The sequence below is a fragment of the Paramormyrops kingsleyae genome, chromosome 17, assembly GCF_048594095.1.
Source record: "Paramormyrops kingsleyae isolate MSU_618 chromosome 17, PKINGS_0.4, whole genome shotgun sequence".
NCBI lineage: Eukaryota > Metazoa > Chordata > Actinopteri > Osteoglossiformes > Mormyridae > Paramormyrops > Paramormyrops kingsleyae.
This window is the reverse complement of record NC_132813.1, coordinates 6,741,507-6,764,410: the sequence shown is the minus strand read 5'-3', so window position 1 is coordinate 6,764,410 and position 22,904 is coordinate 6,741,507. Positions and strand designations below refer to the sequence as shown.

The 22,904-nt window shown below is 48.3% G+C and overlaps 2 protein-coding genes across 8 annotated transcripts in view; one reads left to right on the top strand and one right to left on the bottom strand.

Annotated features, from left to right (window-relative positions):
• Positions 1-4,054: 4,054 nt before the first annotated feature.
• The window catches only part of nf1a (neurofibromin 1a), a 71,300-nt gene continuing 52,450 nt past the window's right edge, over positions 4,055-22,904 (bottom strand). For 3 of the 6 annotated variants that reach the window (XM_072701375.1, XM_072701374.1, XM_072701376.1), the window contains 24 exons: positions 19,016-19,448; positions 17,878-18,218; positions 17,211-17,413; positions 16,686-16,879; positions 16,187-16,327; positions 15,124-15,403; positions 14,489-14,703; positions 14,149-14,210; positions 13,787-13,928; positions 13,219-13,320; positions 12,266-12,406; positions 10,532-10,658; positions 10,178-10,309; positions 9,444-9,579; positions 8,649-8,806; positions 8,289-8,411; positions 8,075-8,202; positions 7,726-7,826; positions 7,455-7,597; positions 6,984-7,030; positions 6,444-6,660; positions 5,577-5,642; positions 5,086-5,139; positions 4,055-4,320 (listed from right to left, as the gene is read on the bottom strand). In XM_072701375.1, coding sequence (XP_072557476.1) covers positions 4,178-4,320; positions 5,086-5,139; positions 5,577-5,642; positions 6,444-6,660; positions 6,984-7,030; positions 7,455-7,597; positions 7,726-7,826; positions 8,075-8,202; positions 8,289-8,411; positions 8,649-8,806; positions 9,444-9,579; positions 10,178-10,309; positions 10,532-10,658; positions 12,266-12,406; positions 13,219-13,320; positions 13,787-13,928; positions 14,149-14,210; positions 14,489-14,703; positions 15,124-15,403; positions 16,187-16,327; positions 16,686-16,879; positions 17,211-17,413; positions 17,878-18,218; positions 19,016-19,448 — 3,829 coding nt within the window. In that variant the 3' untranslated portion in view covers positions 4,055-4,177. Of the gene's footprint in view, positions 4,321-5,085; positions 5,140-5,511; positions 5,643-6,443; positions 6,661-6,983; positions 7,031-7,454; positions 7,598-7,725; positions 7,827-8,074; positions 8,203-8,288; positions 8,412-8,648; positions 8,807-9,443; positions 9,580-10,177; positions 10,310-10,531; positions 10,659-12,265; positions 12,407-13,218; positions 13,321-13,786; positions 13,929-14,148; positions 14,211-14,488; positions 14,704-15,123; positions 15,404-16,186; positions 16,328-16,685; positions 16,880-17,210; positions 17,414-17,877; positions 18,219-19,015; positions 19,449-22,904 lie in introns of all 6 variants that reach the window. The other 3 variants (XM_072701377.1, XM_072701378.1, XR_011983287.1) reach the window with 2 other exon arrangements.
• Positions 20,456-22,858, top strand: LOC140579055 (uncharacterized). Of its 2 annotated transcripts, none has more exons than XM_072701381.1 (2): positions 20,456-20,664; positions 21,432-22,858. In XM_072701381.1, the coding sequence occupies exon 2, from the start codon at positions 21,436-21,438 to the stop codon at positions 22,150-22,152; it is 717 nt and encodes a 238-aa protein (XP_072557482.1). In that variant the 5' UTR covers positions 20,456-20,664; positions 21,432-21,435; the 3' UTR covers positions 22,153-22,858. The 2 variants fall into 2 exon arrangements, with proteins under 2 accessions (XP_072557482.1, XP_072557481.1); XM_072701380.1 differs by having other exon boundaries at positions 20,460-20,664; positions 21,429-22,858.

Genomic DNA, 22,904 nt, shown 5'->3' with positions numbered 1-22,904 from the left:
AGCAATTCAAATACCTCATTTCAGTTTTATTGTTTTTATTCTCAATATTTTAATGACACGATGCAGTGGCAGCATGGAGAGAAAAGTTTTCAATACTAACACTAGATAATTCAATTTATATGTTATACATGTACAGCAACTAACTGCTTTACAAAAAAGCAAAATAATACAATATCATCACATGTATTTACAGTGTAGTAAATATACCTTTGTCAAATTTTACACAAAAAATATTTACAGAAGTGAAACGTACGGCATTTTAAAAAAAAGTGGCCAATCCTTAAAAGAGAGAAAAATTTGTTTTGCATAACCTTAAGACATGACTAACAAAGGCATTTTAATCTTACATACTAAACATCTGACTGCAATTAAAGATCTATGGCCTAACACCCACCTTGTTAACCTTGCAATGACAGGCTACAAGAGTGCCTGGTGTTTTCTGTGTGTGTGTGTGTGTGTGTGTGTGAGGGGGGGTGAATTCATCTCCCCAGGGGTAAACTCATACAGTACAATCCTTCAACCAAAGTGGGAAACTGTCACAACGCAGCAGGGATGATCCACCAGGTAAGGCAACGGACACGACGAATCCTTTTAATTCAGTGGGTTTTAAGTCTCCCTCAACACCAATAAAAAGCCACTACAAAAGCAAACAGAGTGGTTAACAACTTCATTGTGCTACATGTAATGGCCCTTTAAGAAACAAGGGTTTAATTCATTGGCTGCAAGTGAATAATACAAGTTCCAGGTCACCTATAGCAGATTATTCGCAAAATATTCTTGGTTGTAGTTTTTTTACGAGTCATATTTGGTGTGGAAAAACAAGTTCATGTGCTGCACATGAGATGGTTTGACGAAACCAAGCTATAAGCAGAACAGAACACGAAAAGAAACACCAGCATCCCAAACACTAATTCTGTGCCTTTGCAGTGGAGCCCGGCCAGAAATTTCAACAGCGAAAGACAAACTATCAGTAGGTGAGCTCAGGGGTGCTCAGGCTGGGAACCTGACATAAAACTAGCTTTTAAGCTTCGCCGCTGCTCACGGACACACAGAAAGATGACTCACTGCAGACTACGGGGGGGGGGGTCGTTTGCACATCAAGACCACTGGGGTCTGCATCAGTTGATGTCACTCACCATAATACAGTATCGGAATCCAAACAGCAGGACAGTCTGGTGGTCAATTCACAAATATATAATAGTTCTTTGACTTTTGTTAATACTACCTGTAGAGCTGTAACACTTTTCATATACTGCTGTGGACACCCTTACCGTCACTCCTTGAAAATTACAGACTTCCCTTTATACCCGACTGCATTCAAAAGAGGTGTATTCTCACAATTCAAGTATGTAAAAAAAAAAAAAAAAAAAGATTTGTAAACAAAATTGGCCCTTTGGACATTATTTCACTGATCCCCCCCAATCTCTAATGCACACCACAAATACAACCCGAACACTTTGTGAAATTTAAGTGCATGAATCACTTAACCCACCCCCTCCTCCAAATACAATTACATTATAGGTGATGTGAAACGGATTGCACAGAAACTAGATGCAGTAAAAACAAGATTTAAAAAAGTTAATGCTTACTTGTTAAGACTAATTGTTTCTGAAAAGAGGCAGTAAATGTTCAGAATAGCATCAGTTTTGAAATCCTGCTTCTTCAGCCCCCCCCCCCCCCACCCCCATTAATCAGGACTTCCAGATAATTCCAGTCTATTCAGTAAATACAACACACTCAGGGCAACAAGAAACCAGTTAAAATTCGTAATGGAAAAGAAACTTGGCTAACGAAGCAGGATCACGGAGACAGAGCGTTCATCATGTCAGGAAATCAACGCATGTTGTCGTCATTATGCCCCCCTTGCACTGGGAAATTGTTCCTTGATAGATAAAAAAAAAAAAAAAAATTAAGATAACATGTCTGTACACAGCAGAAGCTATAGGAGAAGTCAGTCTGGACAGACAGGAGGAAATGACACGTCAGGCTCCACGCCGCGATGGCCAGCAGCAGTTTAGTAGGGCGGGAACCAAATGCTTATCATTTGCTACATAAACTTACGGAGGTCAAACAAATACAGAAGGGAGAAAAATCAAAATCACTTTTTTAACTTTTATTTTTCAGTCAACAGCACTAAATAGGTTTGATTTTCCTTTCGCTAGTGCAAGCTAGTCTTTGGTGCAGAGTGACTGGGGCTACTGCTGTTGGTCATGGGAGGGGGGTCGCCCCGTTCCCCAAACGCGTGTGTCCACGTGTGTGTGTGTGTATGTGTGTTTGGGATGCTGTGCTGGGCCGTCCTGCGCCAGGCCCTGTAGTGTTACCCTTAAAAATTTCACCAGCACCATCCACCCGCAACGCTGCCCCCGTGTGGCGGAACCAATCACTACACCTCTGACATTTCCCTTTGCCATAAAGGCTATTGGCACTGCATTGGACATCTGGGGGCGCCAGGATGGCTGAATCCTCAGTACGTGAGGTTGACCCCAGGGCCAGCCCCTGCCATTCCAGAACGCTCATCAGCGGAATGCGGTCGCCAACCGAGAATCAACAAATACTTAGGGTTCGTTAACATCTGAATTATTTCGGAGGCATTTTGGCAAATCTGTTTTGCATATTACCTAGTATGAACTGTCACCGTCGAGACTATGAACAAGTCGAGATGTCAGCGAGGCCTGCCAGCTACTCTCATCCGTTAAAATAAATGCGTCTCGCTATGTACACATCTGCTGCTGCATTTCTAGTGTTCATCAATCCTTCTCATACAAATAATGTTTTAAAAAATAATAATAAACCACTTCACTACCTTTGCAGTTTATATTTAGCTATACAGGGAAATTAATCTCAGGCAGAAGTGAGCCATATACTGGATAATTTTTAGGATACTGTTTAACTGTATTTACATTGATACTGAACACAAGAGTCTATAATTAGTACCTGTTCTTACTTTTCAAATTTTTTTCAGATTTTTTTTTTTTTTTTAAACAAACTATACACATCTGAATACCCTGACAAAGGCACACAATGGATAAAACAACATCCCAAACTGTGTGTGAGAAAAGGACTTCACTGTTATATATAAGCTTTCAAGATTACATATTTATATATATAATTTTAAACATGTCGTCCTCCCCACCCAGCACGAACATCATCATCTATGCACACGCAACGTCTCACTAGTTATGTCTTGGCTACAGACGGAGGTTTCACGCAGTCAGCATCACGGCACATCTCTGCAGCAGAGGGGCAGTGGGGTTGTTCTGGAAGTCCCTTGGTAGGGGTGGCGGGGCTGGGGGGTGGGGGGGGGTGCAATCCCATTCTTGAGGCCCCGCCTAGAGCATATCTTCCTGTTGCTGGGTAATCCAACCATCAAAACAGGGACTGGCTGTTGGTTCCCCAGCGTTGTCTTTATCTGGGGAGGGGGGGGGGGTTATAAAAGGACTTGCTCCACCCATTCTATGTCAAAGGGGGGTCGTGGACTCAAGTGCCACCCAGGCACCCTCAATCTTCCTCCCAGTGGCTACTCAGAACAGTCCTTACCATTAGCAATTCAGCTCGTTCTGCTAACCAAAAAAAAAGTGCATTTCACTCTGAGGAGCCGAGTTTAACACATGTAGATTCAATCCAGGGAGGGGGGGAAAGAAAGTGATCTGAAGGAAAAGTGCACAAAACAATAGGAGCAATTTTCCGATAACACTTTGTCAATAACGTAAAAGGTTAAAATAAAGGGAACAGTAACGTAATGCCTAATTATGACAATCTGCAGTGTTGCGATATTTCAGTGCGTTCATTCAGCTAAAAGATGAATTTAAAAATCCTGTCTAGTGTATTTTATTATGTGTATTGTTACATCCTACTGCCACAAAAAAAGGTCTTTCGCATAATGCTTCTGAAACAATGAGCAGAGTTTTAAAAAATAAAAATAAAAAAAGGAAAACAAACGGACGAACGAATGAGCCTCTTGTTGCGTCAGGCAGTTCACTGTATTAATGTTGATCGTTAGGCGGAACTGGTTGACTTGGCAAACGAGTACTATTAAAACACGAGAAACGGGGGGGGGGGGGGGGGGTGGTGGCTGACGAGGAGGAGAAGTGGAGAAGAAGAGTGAGGGAGGCAGCACAGCCTGACGACTGGTGCGTTAGGCCGGAGACCTGAGACCCGGCGGAGTCCCCCCCCCCCCTCACACAATCTTCTTGATACTGGGCCTCTTGAAGCTGCCAGCACTGCGCTGTTTCTGCACCTGGCTGGCCGACCCGTGGCGCGTGCGCCCGCTGTTGGCGTGGCCCGTTGTGGGGGAGAGCTCCACGTTCTCCTTGTCGATACCTAAGGGGGGACGGAAACAGGAAGAGGTGGTCCGCGTAAATTCACACCGAACTCCGGATCAGAGGTCGTCACGCCATCTTGCGTTTCAGGAGCAACGTGAGTACATACTAAAAAAAAAAAATCAGTTAAATCGCTGATTTTTAAGCACTAAACTGTTAATACTGTTAATATTACTTATTCACAATTATTTCAAAGCTACATTTGAAATAATCCTTATATATCTAGTCAGGTTAAGTGGCTGTAATTTTCAAAGCAGGTTTAATGGTAAAAGCAAGCAGTGCCTTGCCTGGTGATGAGACGCACGATCACCACTAGGGGGAGCAAGTGCCTAACAGCGAACTTTTAATTTCAACTTTTCATGCTGTCCTTATTTCTCCATCTCATTGTAAAAGCCCTTCTGATATATACATTAAAGCTCATTACAAGAGCAGATCAAACCGTTCAGGGGCATCTGCATCTGCATCTTCCAAACTGCTATGTAACCGTGCACATACAAAATCTGCAGCTCCTGCACAGATAGCCCCAGGACCTAGCCATGAGCCGCTCAAAGGTGAAAAACAGCACCGCGGCCAGAAGCGAGACATTATCGCACATTTCTGGAGGAGATCACGTGCTTGGAGAGCTTCAGAGCTGCCCAGGCTACACCTACAGCTGTACGCTTCAAGCGTCAGGGCGCGCTGTGCAAGGCATCGCAGAGCATGATGGGATGTGGGACGGGGTGGTTCGGGGGGGGGGGGGGGGGGGTGCGTTTCTGGGTCGTAGTACCTGGGCTGACGAGGGGCGACGTGAAAACGGCTGACTTAGAGCAAGACAGTGAGGCTTCACAGGCGAGAGAGCAGAAAAGAAACAGCGATGAGTAGCCATGGCAACCAAAAGGAAAAAAAAACAACCTGAGCTAACATGGGAGAGAACGAAATGAACTAAACAGAAAAGAAAAACTATGAGAATGCAGCAGTAAAGAAAGTCTAAGGACTAAAACTATGGAGGAAACTATGAATTAATATAAAATTCAAATCACTGGGCACGACAAAATTAGGGAAAAAAATGATATCGGCTAATACATTCTTATTTACACAGCCTAGATAGGTATCAGTAACAGACTTCCTTTCCTTGATAATGTTATCACAGGCAGAGTGCAAAACTTAAAGAATTACAGTAACAAAACAGGGAAAAAATAAAGTGAAGAGTTACCACTTTTATAAACTATAGGCTTGGACATTAGTTGCCCAGTACAGCTCTATAGCTCTTATTTGTACCAGGAATTCTTGGCTGAACCACTTCGGAGGACCTCATATGGGACAAAGTCGGGGAGCGTCTATAAACTACATGCCCGGCACAGGCAGGCATGTTGAAAACAAACAGAAAATGGGAAGGATGGTTCAGTGAAAGGGTACTGAAATGTATTTATGGCAACAAACAGCACAATAGAGAAAGAGGTTCACAGCAGAGAGAGGTTTCTGTCTTCGTGCGTGCGCATATAAACATGCAGGCGTACATATAAATTTAGGCTCGTTACATATATATATACATACACACACGTACATACACGTGGTGCCCTAAGCCTGAATGAAGCGAATACAGAGATCATGCATTTCTCAACACACCAGCGCAGTGACTGAAAAAAACCTGCCACTAGGGGGATGTGGTTTGATAGCGACTCAGCCTGAGGTCACACCTGCAGTGCTTTAAAGTGAAACCGACAACTAGTCTCTACTTCACAATCGCTCACGGGTTTCTTCTTGTAAGCTAAGCATATTTCCCATGATGAAGAGCTGCACTGAGTTGTCTGGTAAAGGTACAGGCTTATGCTGGGGGGTGTTAACTTATTAGCTGGGGGGGGGGCTTACTACCTGTGGCATATTTGTGAACTGGAGATTTGGCAGTTATTTCACCAAAATTGGGCCGATGTGAGGTAGATGTGAGGCAGTGTGAGGCAGTGTGAGGTAGATGTGAGGCAGTGTGAGGTAGATGTGAGGTAGATGTGAGGCAGTGTGAGGTAGATGTGAGGCAGTGTGAGGTAGATGTGAGGCAGTGTGAGGTAGATGTGAGGCAGTGTGCGGTGAGCGCGTGACCCTGGAGCCGCAGGGCCGAGAGGCGGAAGGAGGCGGCACACGCCAGCTCACCCGGGGAATGCTGGGAGGTGGCCAGCGAGGTCATGGAGTTGGAGAGGTTGAGGTTAGCAGTGATGCTGAGCTGGCTCTGGACGGGCGGCGGGTAGGGAGAAGTGGGCGTCCGCAGAGACTCCTCGCTGGTGTCCTCATCCACCCCCGGCAGGTAGGTGTCGATCAGAGCGTCCAGGAACTTCACGATCAGCTCTGCATAGTCCGGGATCTGGGTTTGCTGTCATGGGGGTGGGGGGGGGGACATATAGTCTGACCAACTCCTTTGTTGATAGCCGACAGGCCTGAATGCACGGCTCCATCGACTTGCACTGAGCATTAGGACAGAATGGTTACACTTTTATTTATTCAAATGCGAGGCTGTCGGACTGCATGGTCTGTCAGATGGATGAAAGTAAGGCGACGTTTCAAACACCATAAGCGTCATCACAACTGCCACAAACTGTGGGGTCGCTCTGTCATAGTTTGTCTGCTAGTAACTCAGACTAGTGAACATTATACACTACAAAGGAATAAGAAATAAAAAACATAATAAAAGGTTACCTTTGAGAATGGTCCAGCAAACCTCCACAGTCCATTGAAACCAAAGCCTGAGAGAGAGAGAGAGAGAGAGAGAGAATCGTCAGAGTATATTCTAGGTAACTGGACATCTCAGTGACACTCCAGGGAACACAAAGATTCAGTCCCTGGGTGTGTTCAGCCATGCACCATGATGATGATGATGATGATGATGATGAGGATGGTATCCTCATCATCAATTGAAGAGTAAATTTGCAACCTCAGCCCATTTTTTGTAATTGAGATGAGATGATGAGGCGTCCTCATATGTTACAGTATTGGGAAGAATTTTCGTTAGATTTACGAATCTCACTAAGTCCGTAGAGATTCTCTCTAAAACGTTTCCCGCGGACTGAGCGAGTTTTGGAAATTTACAATTGGCAGATGAATGACAATCGTAAGGCATCATGAATGTCAGACATGGACTGTGTCTGCATCTAAGGCGGCGGGCTTTACTCTGCAGGTAGGACGGCTGGTACTGGGGGGGGGACTCCTCGTGGTATACCACGCTCTGCACAATGCCGTGGATGGGGTTTAGCAGGTTGGGGTCCTGACATAGCGACAGGAGGGTGCTGATCTTCGAGTCTAGGAGGTTGTGGCTGGGGGGGGGGGGAACACGCAAGTCAAACATCTACTGCTTATCGGTAGCTGACCTTTGACTTTCCTGTATCCATTGTCGGATTACGTGTTCACTCGTATCTGTCGGATTTTCCGCAGAGACACTTACACAACAGGAAAGACCTTCGGGAAGACGACACTAGCCTCGGCCAGATACTCATACAGGATCCGCTGGTCAAACTCGTCCGTAGTGTATTTCACCAGGGTGGCCTGGAAGAGAAAGGGAACTCAGATGACCTACAAGAAGTTCACCTTCCACCAGCTAGTTGCATAAAGCAGATGAAGAGGTAGACATTGCTCATGAAGGATTTAATGGGACATAATCCAGGTTTTATAAAAGCATCGGAACAGCTAGAGGGTACGTGCATGAGCCTGAATGCTAACGGAACCACGGAAGGGAGAACGAGAGACCAGCAGAGCCGGCGGATGGGGGGGCAGACCATGGTCGCCTCTCTCACCAGGACTGTGAGAAGTAGCGCCTGGATCTTGGGGTCTGTCAGCACCTCCTCGTCCAACAGCACATTGGACTCCGACACAGACACCTTGCGCAGGTGGGGGTGTTGGGGGTTGGCTATTCTTTGGGTCTCTATAAAGGGTGGGATGGGAGTCGAAGGTCAGGGCGCCCTTGATGTACAGGTGATCCATGAACAGGTGACCAACAAGACCACTCACCTATTTCGTAGTCATTCTCAGCCACCCTTCTCATCTTGGGGGGCGTGGTGACCCCGGACTCCATCTCCGGCCGTTTCGGGGCCTTAGTGTCAGATATTAAGTGGTCGAAGCTCTTCCTCGTGCCTGAAACACAAAGGGCGCGGTGTTGGGTATTGTGCACCACCATCAGGTAGGGGGACCGAGATGAACAAGCCTTGAACCTCAAACCTCAGTTGGTGCTGACAGGGAGTAAACGTGTGGTCAGAAGGGTACGAGTTCATAGCGAAGAAGCTGCCGGAACCGCGATGAAGCATGGGCTGAATGCCAGGCCGACCCTGGAACTAAAGCTCCAGCAGATGGTGTGGTCAGGTGGGGCCTCACCTAGCAGCTTCTTGGTGTTAGCCTGTGAAGGCTGCCCCATGTCCAGGCTCATCGACTTGCGAGTGCGGGGACTGATCTGGCCCATGGTGGGGTAGCTGGCAGCCAGGTAGCGGTCCGACACCTTTGGAGATGCCCACAGCTGGCTCTCCCGGAGGGTCCTGGGAGAAGAGGCGGGAAAAGGATGAGGTCTGGACTATAGGATCAGCAGTCATCCATCTATCCATCCGCCACTATTTAATAATGGCCATGGCTACTGGAAGCGTAACAGGGCACATGGCAAGGAGACACCATGGATGGGATGTATCAAAGGGCAATGCGTTCGCACATGCAATCACACACTACGGGCAATTTAGGAAGGTTACTTAGCCTAACTGCATGGCTTTGGACTGCGAGAGAAAACCACTGCACGAGGAGAACACGGGAACTCCACAAAGAGAGCGGAGGTGGGATTCAAACACCCTACACTGCCGGTGGGAGACAGCAGTGCTTCTCATGGGGCCACCACGACCACCCCAGGTATAAAGCACTTAGAGTGAAATCCATGGCGAGGTTTAATTTCTGCATGAGGACGGTTCCTTCATCTTGCTTATTCCAGTTTTTGGGTAGGAGTAGGGAGCTGTGAGTGTGTTTTGTTTAAAAAAGAACATCTGCATTACTGTTGGTGGGGGGGGCGCGGTTAATATTATGCTAGAAAAAAGATCATTAATCAGCCCTGCTGATTCGTTACTGCTGCCGCCACAACACCGAGAAAAAAAAAAAGCGGAAAAAACCCCACTGGGGGAGAGATGAGCTCACCTGCAGGCAGAGTCGCTCCGGGGCACCGAGTACGTATCCATGGGAACATTCTCCATGGCAACCTCCGAAAGCAACAACGACTTCCTGTGCTTCAGGCTGCAGCGGCTGCGTACTTCCTCCGAGACGGTGAGCAGAGCTGTCAGACGGGGGGGGGGGGGCGATATGGAGCTCAGGAGGAAAGCCAGCCAGCAATGACAAAAAAAACAAACAAACAAAAAAGAACATACAAGCCGCCCCCAAGACGTTTTAAGAAAGAGAATCAGCATCTCTACATACATTTTAAAAATGGTTAACAATACATCTTTAGCAATGTTTAAACAGCGATCAAGCTCAGCTGGTTATAAAAAAAAAAAAAACACATTGTGGGTAAGCTGACAAAAACAAAAAGTTGACCGCTGAATTACAACAACAACAACAAATTTATTTTTGTATAGCGCATTATCACAACATGACATTGTCCCAAAGCGCTTTACAGCATCCCCACCCAAAGCCCCCAGTGAGTAAGCCATAGGCGACAGTGGCAAGGAAAAACTCCCCAGAAGGAAGAAACCTTGGGAGGGACCAGACTCAAAGGGGGAGCCCATCCTCCAGGGGCCGGCAGGGAGAGTCAAATACAGTTATTATTAAAGTCTAGCAGAACTGAGCTTGCTGACAGCTAGAAGAAGCACCACCACCAGAGGGCGCCGTTACTGCAGCTAATGGATCTGTAGTCCCCCAGGCCCGCCGCCACTCACCCGCAAGGTAGGCCACGCTCTGTGTGTTCACCTCAAACTTGTCACAGTTCAGGTGCTTCCCCACCAGGGCCAGCAGCACGTGGAGGATGCGTACGGTCCGCGCCACTGTGGTCGGGGACGGGTGGCGGTAACCTGCAAGCGGCACGTAAAGTTGGGGCACATGGGCGATAGCGCGGTCAACTCCACGATATGGGAAAAGCGACCGTCATGGGGATTTCCAGATTAGTAATAGGAACCCCCCCTCCAAAATTCTACAGGTGGGACACCCACACAGAAACACCCCCCCCCCCCCACACACACACACACACACACACACACTTCAGACATGAGACCGCCCTCTCCTCCCTCTCTCACCTTTCAGCAGGTGTCCCACTAGTGCAAAATTGAAGTTAGAGTTGAAGTTGAGGCCCACAAAATGGTCCATCTGTTTGCAGTGCCATTCCAGAGGCTTTCGGATCTCCATGAAGACCTCCTCTGGGCTCTGTGGGGCAGGAGGGAGCACTGAGACACGTAATTTACCCCGGGGATGCATGTTTTCCATTGCTACGCATCCGGACATGCATCAGAGAGGAGACGGCCAGTTAGACGCCAAGTTCCTGGCTCAGCAGTTAACGTCTGGTCTTAAAAACGGACACCCTACCATCTGGGTATCTGCAGCAGGTATAGGAAGAAAAAAACCCTGAACGGCAAATGCATACTGATATGTTACCTGACATGATTTAACAGTTGATTTAAAAAAAAAAAAACATTTAAATGATCTATTTGCAGTTAAAGCAGAAACGCTTCACTGCTCCACTGGTACCGGAAGGACATTTCCTGCTCTCGCATGATTGGTGTCATTACTGTAAATCCTGCCATTGTATATCTATATTTATTCCCCCCCCATCCTCGTTTCAGGCCATAATGTGTACAGCCACCAGGGCACAGGAGCTCCTGTATGTGTCAGAGTCCCAGAGGACATGTAACCGGAAAAAGGTCAGATCAACCCAACCCAACCCAAACCAACCCAACCCAAACCAAACCATCCATCCATCAAAATCTGAGCAGGACTTCGGGGCAAATAAAAACCAGATCGATGGACAGATTAATGAACGAGTGATTTTTTGGAATCTTGGCCAAGTAAACAAGCGTATTGGCTAGATCACGTCTCCCAAATGCTACGTTAAAATTCCCAGCTCTGTTGTCAAGGGGACACACCAGGACGTCACCGATGTGACTCAACCCTCCCTTGACCCTAGAACGATGACAATCATGAGCAAATGATATATTATTTTCTGCAAGCGATTCAAAGTTTTATTTGTTGCGTGCGAGGGTATACAGTCAAAACTGTACCCTGCAGTGAAATACAAACCTGAGAACTCAGCCACAATCGTCATCAGTTTCAACATCACTCAATAAAGAGCATGGTGAATGAGTAGGATCGAGTGTCGCTGGGGTTTTCACTACATCTGACTGACGGCTTGAGGGTGCAGCTCCTATGGAGTCTCAGGATTCGACCCCGCTGAGAATGACCTCACGCTTACGAGTCCATCTGCATGCATCGGCATGCATCTGCGTGCCGTGCATGATTCTGTGCAGCTGCAGCCCCTCGCCGCTGTGTGATTCTGCAGGTTAGGACGCTGTGCCTGTGGCTGTAAGGTCGCTGGTTCAAATCCCGTCGTCAGCAGAGTGAATCTGCTGCGAGGCCCCTAACCTCAATTGCTCGGGGCGCTGGCTGAGCCTCCTGTCTCGACTGCGCGTCGCTAAACACGTATTATAAATAAATAAAAGGTATAAAATGTAAGACCTGCGTCCCCCATGACCTGTGTCTGACGCGCGCCCGAGTGGCTTTGCATTTACCGCAATGTGAGTATATTTAAAACACATTTTTCAGGTGCCCACAATATAAATGTCAATTTTATAAATATCTCTGACTATTTGTCTGTACTCAGACAAATGGCAAAAGTCTTGTATTTTGTTTGGCTACTTATGGTTAAGGTCAGGGCTGGGTTGCAGTTAAGGTCGTCATTGTTGGGATTAGGGTTTTGCCCATAGAAATGAATGGAGGAGTCCCCACAAAGATACGAACACAAACGTGTGTGTGTGTACCTTGTCGTTGAAGACCCGCAGGTTGTCCAGGGTCTGCAGGTTCTGCTCCAGCAGTGCCGTCCCGGCCGAGTACAGATTCACCTCATCTAGCTGCAGTACGGCCACAGCCACCCAGAACAGGGCCTTGTGCATGGGGGAGTCCTGGGGACAGGTGTGGGTGAGACCGGGATGGGAATCACACACACACACACACACACACACACACACACACACACACACACACACACACACACACACACACACACACACACACACACACACACACACACACACACACACACACACACACACACACACTACAGCTAATTACAGGGCAGATGAATTCACCAACGATCCCTCAGATTCGGGTCGGCCCGTTACTGTCGACCATCCTGCTTATTTTCTCAACTGAGCCATTTATTTTTTTCAAGTTTATTTCAGTATCTCTAGACAAGCAGAGCCTGATTGGAATGCTGTCAACTCTGCTGGGTCCCTATGACGTCTACCAGGGTTGGGGCCATTCCGGAACGCATTGATCAATTCCAGTCCAAATCAGGAAATGGAACTGGAGTTGGAACTTAACTCTCCCTGAAATTCAAATTCAACTCCAATTCTGTTCCCTGTAGTTTTTTTTCCCAATCCCAGCTCCAGTTCCATTTCCTGATTTGGACTGGAATCGATCAATGCATTCCGGAATGGCCCCAACCCTGATGTCTACGGTCAGCAGCATCAAGAAGGCACGGGCACCCTGGCAGATACACTACAGACTGGAAGCGCTAACCCAGGTGGGGGCCCAAGGTGACATTTTGCCAGGGAGCCCAATTATTAGCGATGGCCATAAAGATATATTATTGGTGTCGGGGTCCGTGAACACATCCGGGGGGGGGGGCTTCGAGGTCGAGATGTTCACAACGGCCAGATGAAAACCTACCGGCGAGTACAGAAAGACACAGTAAACATTGGGGGTGCATTACCTTACTGAGAAGGGGCTGCAGTTTGGTCAGCGCTATGACTGTAGCCTCTATCAGAACCTGACTGTTGTAATTATCCGGCCCCTTCAGACAGCTCTCCAGGCCCTGCGGAGAAAACGGGTCGGCTCATCAGGTTGCGCGGGCCACTGGAACCGGCGCAGAGCGACGTTTAAGGTTAAAGCTGGTAAAAACAGCCCAGGATGGCAGCAGGGGGCGCTCACAGTCACACCCACTGGCTGGTGAAGTTCATAAAGCCACTAAAGCAGACTGTAGCCATCCAGGGAACAGGAATGGATACACAAAGATATAACCACCATGACGACAGAACCGTACTTTGTAAAACTGATGCTTTCTTTTTTTTTGCTCTGTACGACGTCATTTCCTGTATCAATTTCCTCTCTTGATGTCACTTCCTGTTTCTATTCCAGCTTATAGCCGGATTAGCATGAATTTCAGCAGCTGCTACCCAAGTTGGGTGACCATCCAAAACTAGAACGGTCACATACAAAAGGAAGCTGGCGTGGCTGTAGTGGCAGGAGCGAGTGGTGCCATGTTTTGGGTGAATACGCACGCGGTCGATGCTGAGCAGGGGGCTGGCCTTGCTCAGGATGCGGATGATCTGCTTGATCTGCCCGTGCGACACGCGCTTGCTGATGCAGCCAAACACCACCAGGGCCCTCGGCTGCAGCGACGGGTTGTACTGGAACGCAAACCTGCGCAGGCAACCAGAAAGAAGGGACCTGTGTTAAAACGGCACGCCCCCTACAGGGCTCCACATGTGCTACTCCTTATATCGAATGACAGGATGAATGGGACAATCAATCCAGTCAATCACAAGCTGCGGGCAAATGTAAATGGGGACAATATATTAACGTGACAGAGGCCATTTTCACGCTGCTGTGTGGCATCACAAGAGGAGCAGCAAGGACTCACTTTTGTGCAAGCTCCGTCCACTGGTCAAGCCACTTGCACGAAGGAATGTCCCTCATACAGGCCTGGAGAGGGGAAAAAAAATATCAGCCATATTCTCTCTCTCCTACAGACACACAGAGCAAAATGGGATGGAAAACAATTTTGCCAGTCAGGCAAGGGGAACCTCATTTGATACAGAACACAGAGGAAACAAGTCACAGGCAAAGAAAATAAAATTCTGGGTTCAGGGTGTTTTGTGTGTGTGTGAAGTCAACTATGAGAGAGCTCATTTAAATGCCACCATGTTCCAGAAAGTTCTCCGGAAGCCTATTTCTGCCCGACGCTTCAGCAAACTCCAAACCTCCATGATCTCCAGCAGGGCCTCGGTGACTGTCTCCAGGGACGACAGGGCGAAGGTCTCCCGTTCGTAGGAGCCGGGGGAGAAGGAGCGGTCGCGGTAGCTGGAGCGGAAGGCGATGACAGCAGCCGACTTCACCTTGCTGATGCCGAAGAGCAGGTAGAACTTGGGCAGCGAGAACTCGGTCAGACTCAGGCGCAGAACCTGCTTGGTTTCCTCTATGGAGGGACATAGGAGACGGAACGCAGAACCGGCCAAAGTCAGAGGAGAGATCAAGGCGTTTCTCACGGCTGCTCTTCATACGCACACAGACAGTCAGCCACGCAGAGAGGGGGCCGCGTGGCAGGGGGGCACACGGTGGCAACGGTGCACAGATATACAGAGAGAGAGACAGAGGGGATCATGGGCGGGCACCCACAGAGTAAGGGAGAGCGAGAGGGAGGGGGGCCAGTCAGAGAGAGAGATGGAGGGCAGAAAGAGAAGGGGCACAGAGGGAGAGAGAGAGACAGACAGACAGACAGACAGACAGACAGACAGACAGACAGACAGACAGAGAGAGAGGGAGGGCTAGTCAAAGGGAGATGGGGAGAGACAAAAATATGCATGCCAACCCATGCATACAGAGAGCACAGCCTCACCGCTGAAGTTGAGCTGTGAGCAGGTACAGAGTGAGTGGATGATGTTGATGACCAGGCCGTGGGTGGAGGCGCGCAGCGAGAGGGGGCCCGTAGCCACCAGCAGGGTGACCACGTGGAAGAGGTAGGGCAGGTGCGTGGCCACGTCCAGCGAGTTGTGGAAGGAGAGCATGAGCATATAGCGCGCCAGGATGGCGATGTCATCCCACATCAGGTGCTGCACCAGCGTCGGCGTGGGCGACAGGCAGGTCTTGTCGATGATCTTGCACATCCGACTGATCACCTGCGAGTTCAGAGGTCATTCGGGTCAGAGGTGGAACACGCCAGACATCAGCAGCCAGCGAAAAGTCCAGCAACCGGCAAACATAATAATTCCACCCTGCAGTGCATGTTCAGGTTTCAACACAACTGTCAACCATATAAGAAAAAAAAGTGAGCAGACATATAAATATAACAGACCAAAGTGCTGTCTGTGGTATCGTTCGCTTGCTTTTTTTTTTTTTAATCTTATCCAGCACGTTCTACTGACACCAAACATCTATATATAAACGCGGAGCATGTCTCTGATAGGGCATGTTTCGGCCTGATGCTTTTGTTCTTTCGGCAAGATCAGACACACACCACAAGAGCAAATACTGAAGGAAGCTTTGCTAAAAACATGCATTAAATTAAAAAAGAAAATATTTGCCGTGCTTCCCTGTGTAGACAGTAGGTCTGTGAGGACCACACAAAGGAGTTTCTTGTTCCTGACCAGCCACAGGTACCGCCCCTCCCCCCACCCATTGGCACTGCACACTTCAGCTGGTGTTGCACCAACCTCCCCGAAGCATTTAGAAATAAAGAACGCAGTGACCAGTGTGACGTTTCATGCAGACTACCTCCAAGCCCCAGTCACATGACTGCCACTCCGGCGTAACCTACCCGCTACTCGCCAAACTGGGCCCGTCTGTGGGGCAGCAGAGGGAGAGCAACAAACCCGAGGACAGGCAACCGACTTCAGCCTGTGCGACCTTTGGCCAACGGGTAACTGGCTTTTCCAGAAAGTTCCTCAAAGGCTCGGGCTCACCTTGCTGGACACCAGCTTGACGTTGCCGGAAGCCAGCGCCACCGCTGTGTCGGCCATCACCTCGGCCTTGACGGACCCCAGGCCTCCAGTGGCGCTAGTTTTGATGAAGCTGTCTAGCACCACATCCAGGAGGTCTGTTATCTTTAGGGGGGGGGGGGGGGGGGGAGGAGGTCATATGCTTTTAGTATACTTTCAATTTTCTCAAAAAAAGTAAAAAGCAGAAAGAGTACAGAAAGGGACTTTCTGGCAGTTTCATCTCACTTTTTTAGGTCTACGTGCAGACACCTAAAAGCACCTTCACTGCGCACATCTGGACCCCCCCGGGACACGCAAGCAGTTGCCGATCCGCATTGGTGTTACAATACGAAATTTCACTTCCCATTCAACAGCTAAGCAAGAGACAAATTAAGCTCAAGGGCACCATAGAGTGGAAAAAATGCTTCTGCCAGGCTTTCGATCTACTGTGATAACATGGAGGAGGACCAGACTCTGGACCCACCTGCCCCAGGCTGCCCCAAATTTTGGCCTGGATGGAAGGGTACATCTGCTTCTCGTTGATGGTCATGGTGATGAGCTTATCCAAGATGGCCGTCACCCGCTGTCGCTTGGCGTCGTCGTTGTGCTTGCAGAAGCGCACCAGGTTCAGCAGCCAGGGCGTCATGTACTCCAGACACAGGTGTTTCAGCTCTATACCTGCAGGGGGCGCACAGGGTCAGCCATCGCACCCAGGAAGTCTCGGGAAGAGAGCAGAAACGGAGTGAAGAATCACTACATTTCATGTCTCCTTCCTCCAGGCCTTCTTAGCCCCACGTGAAGTGCACCACATTAGCTAACGAGGCACTAATTTTAACCATTACACAGAGATGCTTTTGTTTAGTGTCTTATTTAAAACATGATGCTATATCTGTTTATGAGTGTTTTGGGTTAACTATTTTGAACAAGACCGGGGATTCGATTCATTTGAAGTCAATATGGACGTTGTCGCAGACGAGTACAGAGCGGAAGACCTAAGCGGTATACTGACTGGACTTGCTGAAGCCAGAGATGCACTCCTCCAGGAACTCCAGAGTGAGGTGGGGCTCGTTAGCCGCCAACGTCTTGCTGATGGAGACGATGAAGAGCGTGTTGTTGGCGGGGATGCACAGCCCCGACGTCTCCAGCAGCTGGCCCTCGATCTTCAAGTTGAAGGTGCAGGTCAGGGCACAGAGCAGGTTGTAGGCTGCAGACCTGCGACGAGTCACGACAAGTCCGAGTCAAAGTCAGAGTCAAGTAAAGGGGGCTTTGCCATACCATCCATATACAGGTACGCAGTGACACAAAACATTGCTCATCCAGAACCATGGTGCAACAGCATCTACAGGGGGAGGCTTTACATAAAACTCAAAGTCTAAAACACAGGGCAGGCCTGGCTAAAAATCTGACATCTGCCAGTAGTCTACAGATAGAAACAGCCCCACCCACAGGACCTTAAAGTCTTAATGGTGAGGCTACATTTTCATGGAGCTAGGTAAACTGCAAGGAGAAACATGAAGGGGCGCATTATCTGTATCAGGTTTGTTAAATGAGGGCTGCAGGGTGGTAGATCTCCAGCAGCAGGGCTGGTGACCAATGCTCCTGACTGTTGATTGCCATGCCGACCCTCAACACTCGAGCAGTAAGCTGAGGACATGGAGGCCCAGAAGGTGGCTGACCTCAGGCTTGGGTCGGAGCTGCCCAGATTGAGCAGGGCGATGTTGAGCAGGGTGCCGGGCACATCCTTGGGCCGGATTTTGGTATGCTGAGGGATAGAGTCGGGCTGCGAGAGCTCCCAGCGCGTGCGGATGTGGATGATCGACTGGACGATGGCCTCGCACTCCTGGTGCATGAATGTGAGCGGCGTGCCCTGGTTGGCGATGGTCAGCGTGAACTGGTTCTCATCCACCAGGCAGATCTCCTCCACCTCGGACGCGTAGTAGATGTCGTTGAGGAAGACGGACTGGCCCAGCACCCGGGTGCGTTCCGCCGAGGTCACCTGGACCGCTGTAGAACCCACCTGCGACACGGCAAACAAGAACAAGGAGCAGTCGGGCAGCAACCCAACATCATCAGACCATGTCTGTTTGCTTGACAAAAGTCACAAGAAAAAAAACCATGCTGCACTTTAAGAGCTGCAGATGTAATGCATGTTCTTACAGCTTTGCCATTCATATTAAGGTTAAGATACAGTGCTGAAATAAAGTATTTAAAGTAAAGGGAAATGGAACCCTTCATTATCAAAGTCCAGACTACAACTCTAACCCACTGGTTCAGGGGTATATGCAGGGGCGGGGCCACAGGGGCACTGGCCCCAGCCATAAGCTGATTGGCCTCTGGACTGCCCTCTCCCCTGTCACTCATTTATTCAAAACATATCACTGGCTAATGATAAGGATGGTCCTTAATATGTCCCCCCATCTTATCCTAGAATCGTCCCTGCACGGGCTAGAGTGTCTCCATCTGAGGGCCATTGGTATTGACTGCTGATGTTTAATTCTGTTGATTGTTACTAGATGTACCAGTAAACATAAAAATCTTATACAGTGCGCTGCATATTCCAGACGTACATATATTGCACCACATGTCTGACCCAGTGTGCCAAATAAAATGTCGCATGCCGCAGTCTTGGGCAAAAATGGTTACAGTAGTACCTGTTCATTCACCGGAAGCTCAGCTTAACTGCAGTTATGACTAGTTGACGTACCAGTGAAACAAACTGGACATTGCAAACGATCATGCTGGCAAAGACACACTTCCGACAAAAGCATCTGCTATATATGTAAATGTTAGTGCAGCCTTAGTCCTCACTCTCACCTTAATGGAGACCTTTGTGTCCTTGTGGGCCAGCTTGAGGGCATTGTGGAACACCTTGAGATCTTCCTCCAAGGCCAGGGTGGCGGCGGGCAGCTTCTGCTGGTCGGGCTCGACGTGCTCAGCCAGTCGCGCCGGCGAGTCGATGAAGAGCAGCTTCTTGCTTCCCTTGAGGCCGGTGAGCAGACGCTCGTGATACTTGGTGTACTCTCGCACCCACGAGTTGCAGTTGTAGACGTAGACGGCGGCCACATTCTCGTAGGCGAAGCCCGGGAAGACAACGAACCACTTGGACAGGAAGTCGGTTTTGAAGCGATTGCTGGGCCCGACGTGGGTTAGGTCAACCACGATCTCGTACGGTTTGGCGTAGTAAGGCTTCAGCGTCAGCAGGACGTGGTAGATGAGCAGGTCGCCATTGATTTGACCAGTTTTGAACCTGGGAGGGGGGGGCAAGCATCAGAAGAATTCAGTCAACCTGCCCCAACCTGACCTATAACTCTCTCGGTGTCCTTTGAGTCCGTTCACCCTCCCCGTTCACTTTGCGTGTGACCAGACGTTACATTTGACCGACATTTAGACAGACAGGGTCGTAAAAATTCAATCATAATCTATTACTACCTGTCATTTTGAATTTTCACTTTTAAATAAGACTTTATTTAATAGCATTTTCATTCATTTTCATTTCTAAATAATCAATATAGAGAACAAGCTTATAGATTATGCATTTATAAGGGCATATAGGAAAAGATGAACAAGTGACCGTGTGGTCACTTTTCATGTCAAAACCACAGGAAGCAGATGAGTTTTTTTTATCCCCCGACAGTAACAGCGGAACATATATTGTCCTGTAACACATAATTTCAAATGGAACTACACCCTCTCCCGCCCAAACCATGGAGGATGGAAAAAGTCATTTTGTTAGTTATCGAGGGGATCAATCAGGCAGTCTGGAAATACAGGACAAATCACGTCCCGTATTGGTTCAAAATGGAACACAGCATTTCATTAATATTTCGTTTACATAACCCACGACATGTTTATAATTCATTAGTTAAAAATTAAATTCATTAATGTAATAACTGAGCTACAAAAATCTCTGCTCGATTTTTGCTCCACAATGTCCAACTCTTTGCCCAGCTCTTCTGCACAACTTCCAAGATACCGGTGCTTATAGTCAATCAATAAGCAAATGTACCAGAATAAGACAGAGGTCATGCATGTGAGACCAAAAACAAACCTAGAAAATAGCCAATTGATACGCACAATCGCCACTGGACAGGGGTATGAATTTCTTAAAGTTACAGTACATCACCCTCAGTGTTATAATCTGTCAAGAAGACGAACGGCTTTCAATTTTTTCTGTCAAAAGACGGAACATATTCTGTTAACACGATGTGCGACAGACGTATGTGTGGCAGGAATTACAGCACCCCCAAATAAAACCAGCGCAGGCGTTAGGGGGGGAACAGGAAGCCTGTTGGCCACGCCTGACGACTCAAGCGGCAGTCTTGCCATCCGTGTGCCTCATACTCCGCTTACCTTCAGAGCACAGCTGTCACACGCCAGAGTCCAGGCAGCCATACCTCCCGGCCCACCGGACTCGACCGCGACCAGACCGGCCAGAGAAACCGCATTCCCAGGTCACCCTGCAGGTGAGTGACCCTTTGCGAGACTCCCAGACAGGAAGGTCCCTCAGCGACCTCTGAGGACCAACACTGGTGTACCTACTAGAGCATGGATGCTGCAACATTTGATTTTGTTACTATTTGAAATTACTTATAATAAAAAAAAAAAAACCTGACAATTACTTATTTGTTCAGATATGAAATTATTATGTTTGCTGCCTCAATTTTACTTTATTGGTAGAAATGATATTTTTACTTATAATGCTTTAGATGTAGTTTTACAGCCCGAATAATTTTATCTTCACAATCATCTTACAAATGCGATTATGAACTACACTGCCCTGATCAGACCAGAGTCATTTCACAGTTGTGTCACTACCCAATTCATCTGTCGCGTCAATGCGTGCCACCGTTCAAACCACATGGGGTTTTTAGTTTAATTCAAGCACGCAATTGACACCTCAGAGAACCAGACACTAAGATGCAAAAGCCAGCAAGAGGCCAGCATGCTTTAATCCCAACACGAAGTCTCTCTAGTTCAGGGAATCTTTGTGGAGAAATGACACTGTAAAGATCGCAGGTCATTTGTACTCATGCAGGTGGTATAAATCGCATGACAAATCGACAAACTTATCGTACCGAGGCGACTGCCCGTTGCAACCCCTTCCCCCAAGAGATGAGCTCATGCGAGGGACATTTTTAGTCCTTGTGCACTTCCTCTATGGCTGGTGATCTTTTAATGATGATCATTTGCATGCAGAAGACGACTACCTTTCTCCTTTTCTTCACAGCAGAGCAATGGGCTCGTCCAAGTTCTACCTTGCAGTCGGCTTCATAGCGCTGATGGCTGCGCCATTGGACTTTACAGAGGACGTAGAGACCTTGGAGGACAACAAGAGCAGCGCAAAGCAGCCCGACAACAGCAGCACCACTGTGGAAACCACAAACTCATCGACATCCCAACCTACTACTCAATCCAACATGTCACAGAAGAAAGAGAATTCAATGAACCACACAGAAAAACCTACAACTTGTACAGATGACAGTTTAATTTGCTGGATGGATAAGAAGGTTACACTGATGGGGGGGGTTGCGGTTTTATTATTTGGCCTGCTGGTCTCCAACATGGTGCTGGCCTGCTGCATCTGCAGCCTTAGGCGCCGCCTGTCCTACTGGGCTATCACCAGAAACGAGATCCCGACGGATGTGACGGAGGACCGGTATGTCGTCGGGGATGCCGGGTTGCCGGCTGACCAGGCAGTGGAGCTGTCTACGATCTACACCATGCCGGACAAAACCGTGCGGGAAGGGAACGCCGAAGAGGCGCATAAAGCGGAGGGCGCCACCGCCACTGAGGTGGATCCTGCTAACGGGGATGCCCAGAGTCCTGGGCAGGCTGAGGCCTTGCTTCCAGAGCCCCCCGCTGATGTGGCAGAGCCCCCCGCTGATGTGGCAGAGCCCGCTGATGTGGCAGAGCCCGCTGATGATGTAACAGATGTTCTCCTGGTCGTGTAGGACCTGTGGGATACACCAACAGCCTGACACCATCTAGCAAAGTGCAGCAAGTATGCTGCATTCAAGACGCCCTCTTCTGTGTGCGCCCCCTGTAGGTGAAACTAGAGAAAAGATAAAAGGGGAAGGACACTTATCCCCACATCCGGTAATCTGCCTGCTGTGAAAAGCTTAAGCTGTTACTCATTATTCACACAAGAGCAGTGTTCCTCAATCCGGTCCTCAGGGACCCCATAGTCGGTCCATGTTTTTGCTCCCTCCGAGATCCCCAGCAGACAGTTCACATTTCCCTACTGGGACCTGGGAGGGAGCAAAAACATGGACTAGCTTGGGAAGCACTGAAGTATAGATGTGTACTGCATAGATGTGTACTGCAGATGCAAAGTTATATAGAATTGGATTTCATAACATGGTGTGTTACTTTTGATTTATATTTGATTTATATGTATATGTTATGCTTTTGCTGAACGCTTATTTAATTGTTTATATAAAAAATGGTATGAGAACTGTACTCTTCGCAAAGAAAGATGTATTGGTGTGCGACGAACAAACAGTAAATCGGCTCTAATGAGCGACTAAGACTTAGATTAAGGCTGGATTAACAGATTTGCCGGCATGCTTACGGTACGACTTTCACTTCTTAACCCCTTGTAATCTGCCAAGACCTGCTGATTTAAAAACTAATAAACGATCTTGTTTGGAACGAAAATCCAGCAAATGCTTCCGCCTCTTATGTTCCGGCTGGAAATGGGCGA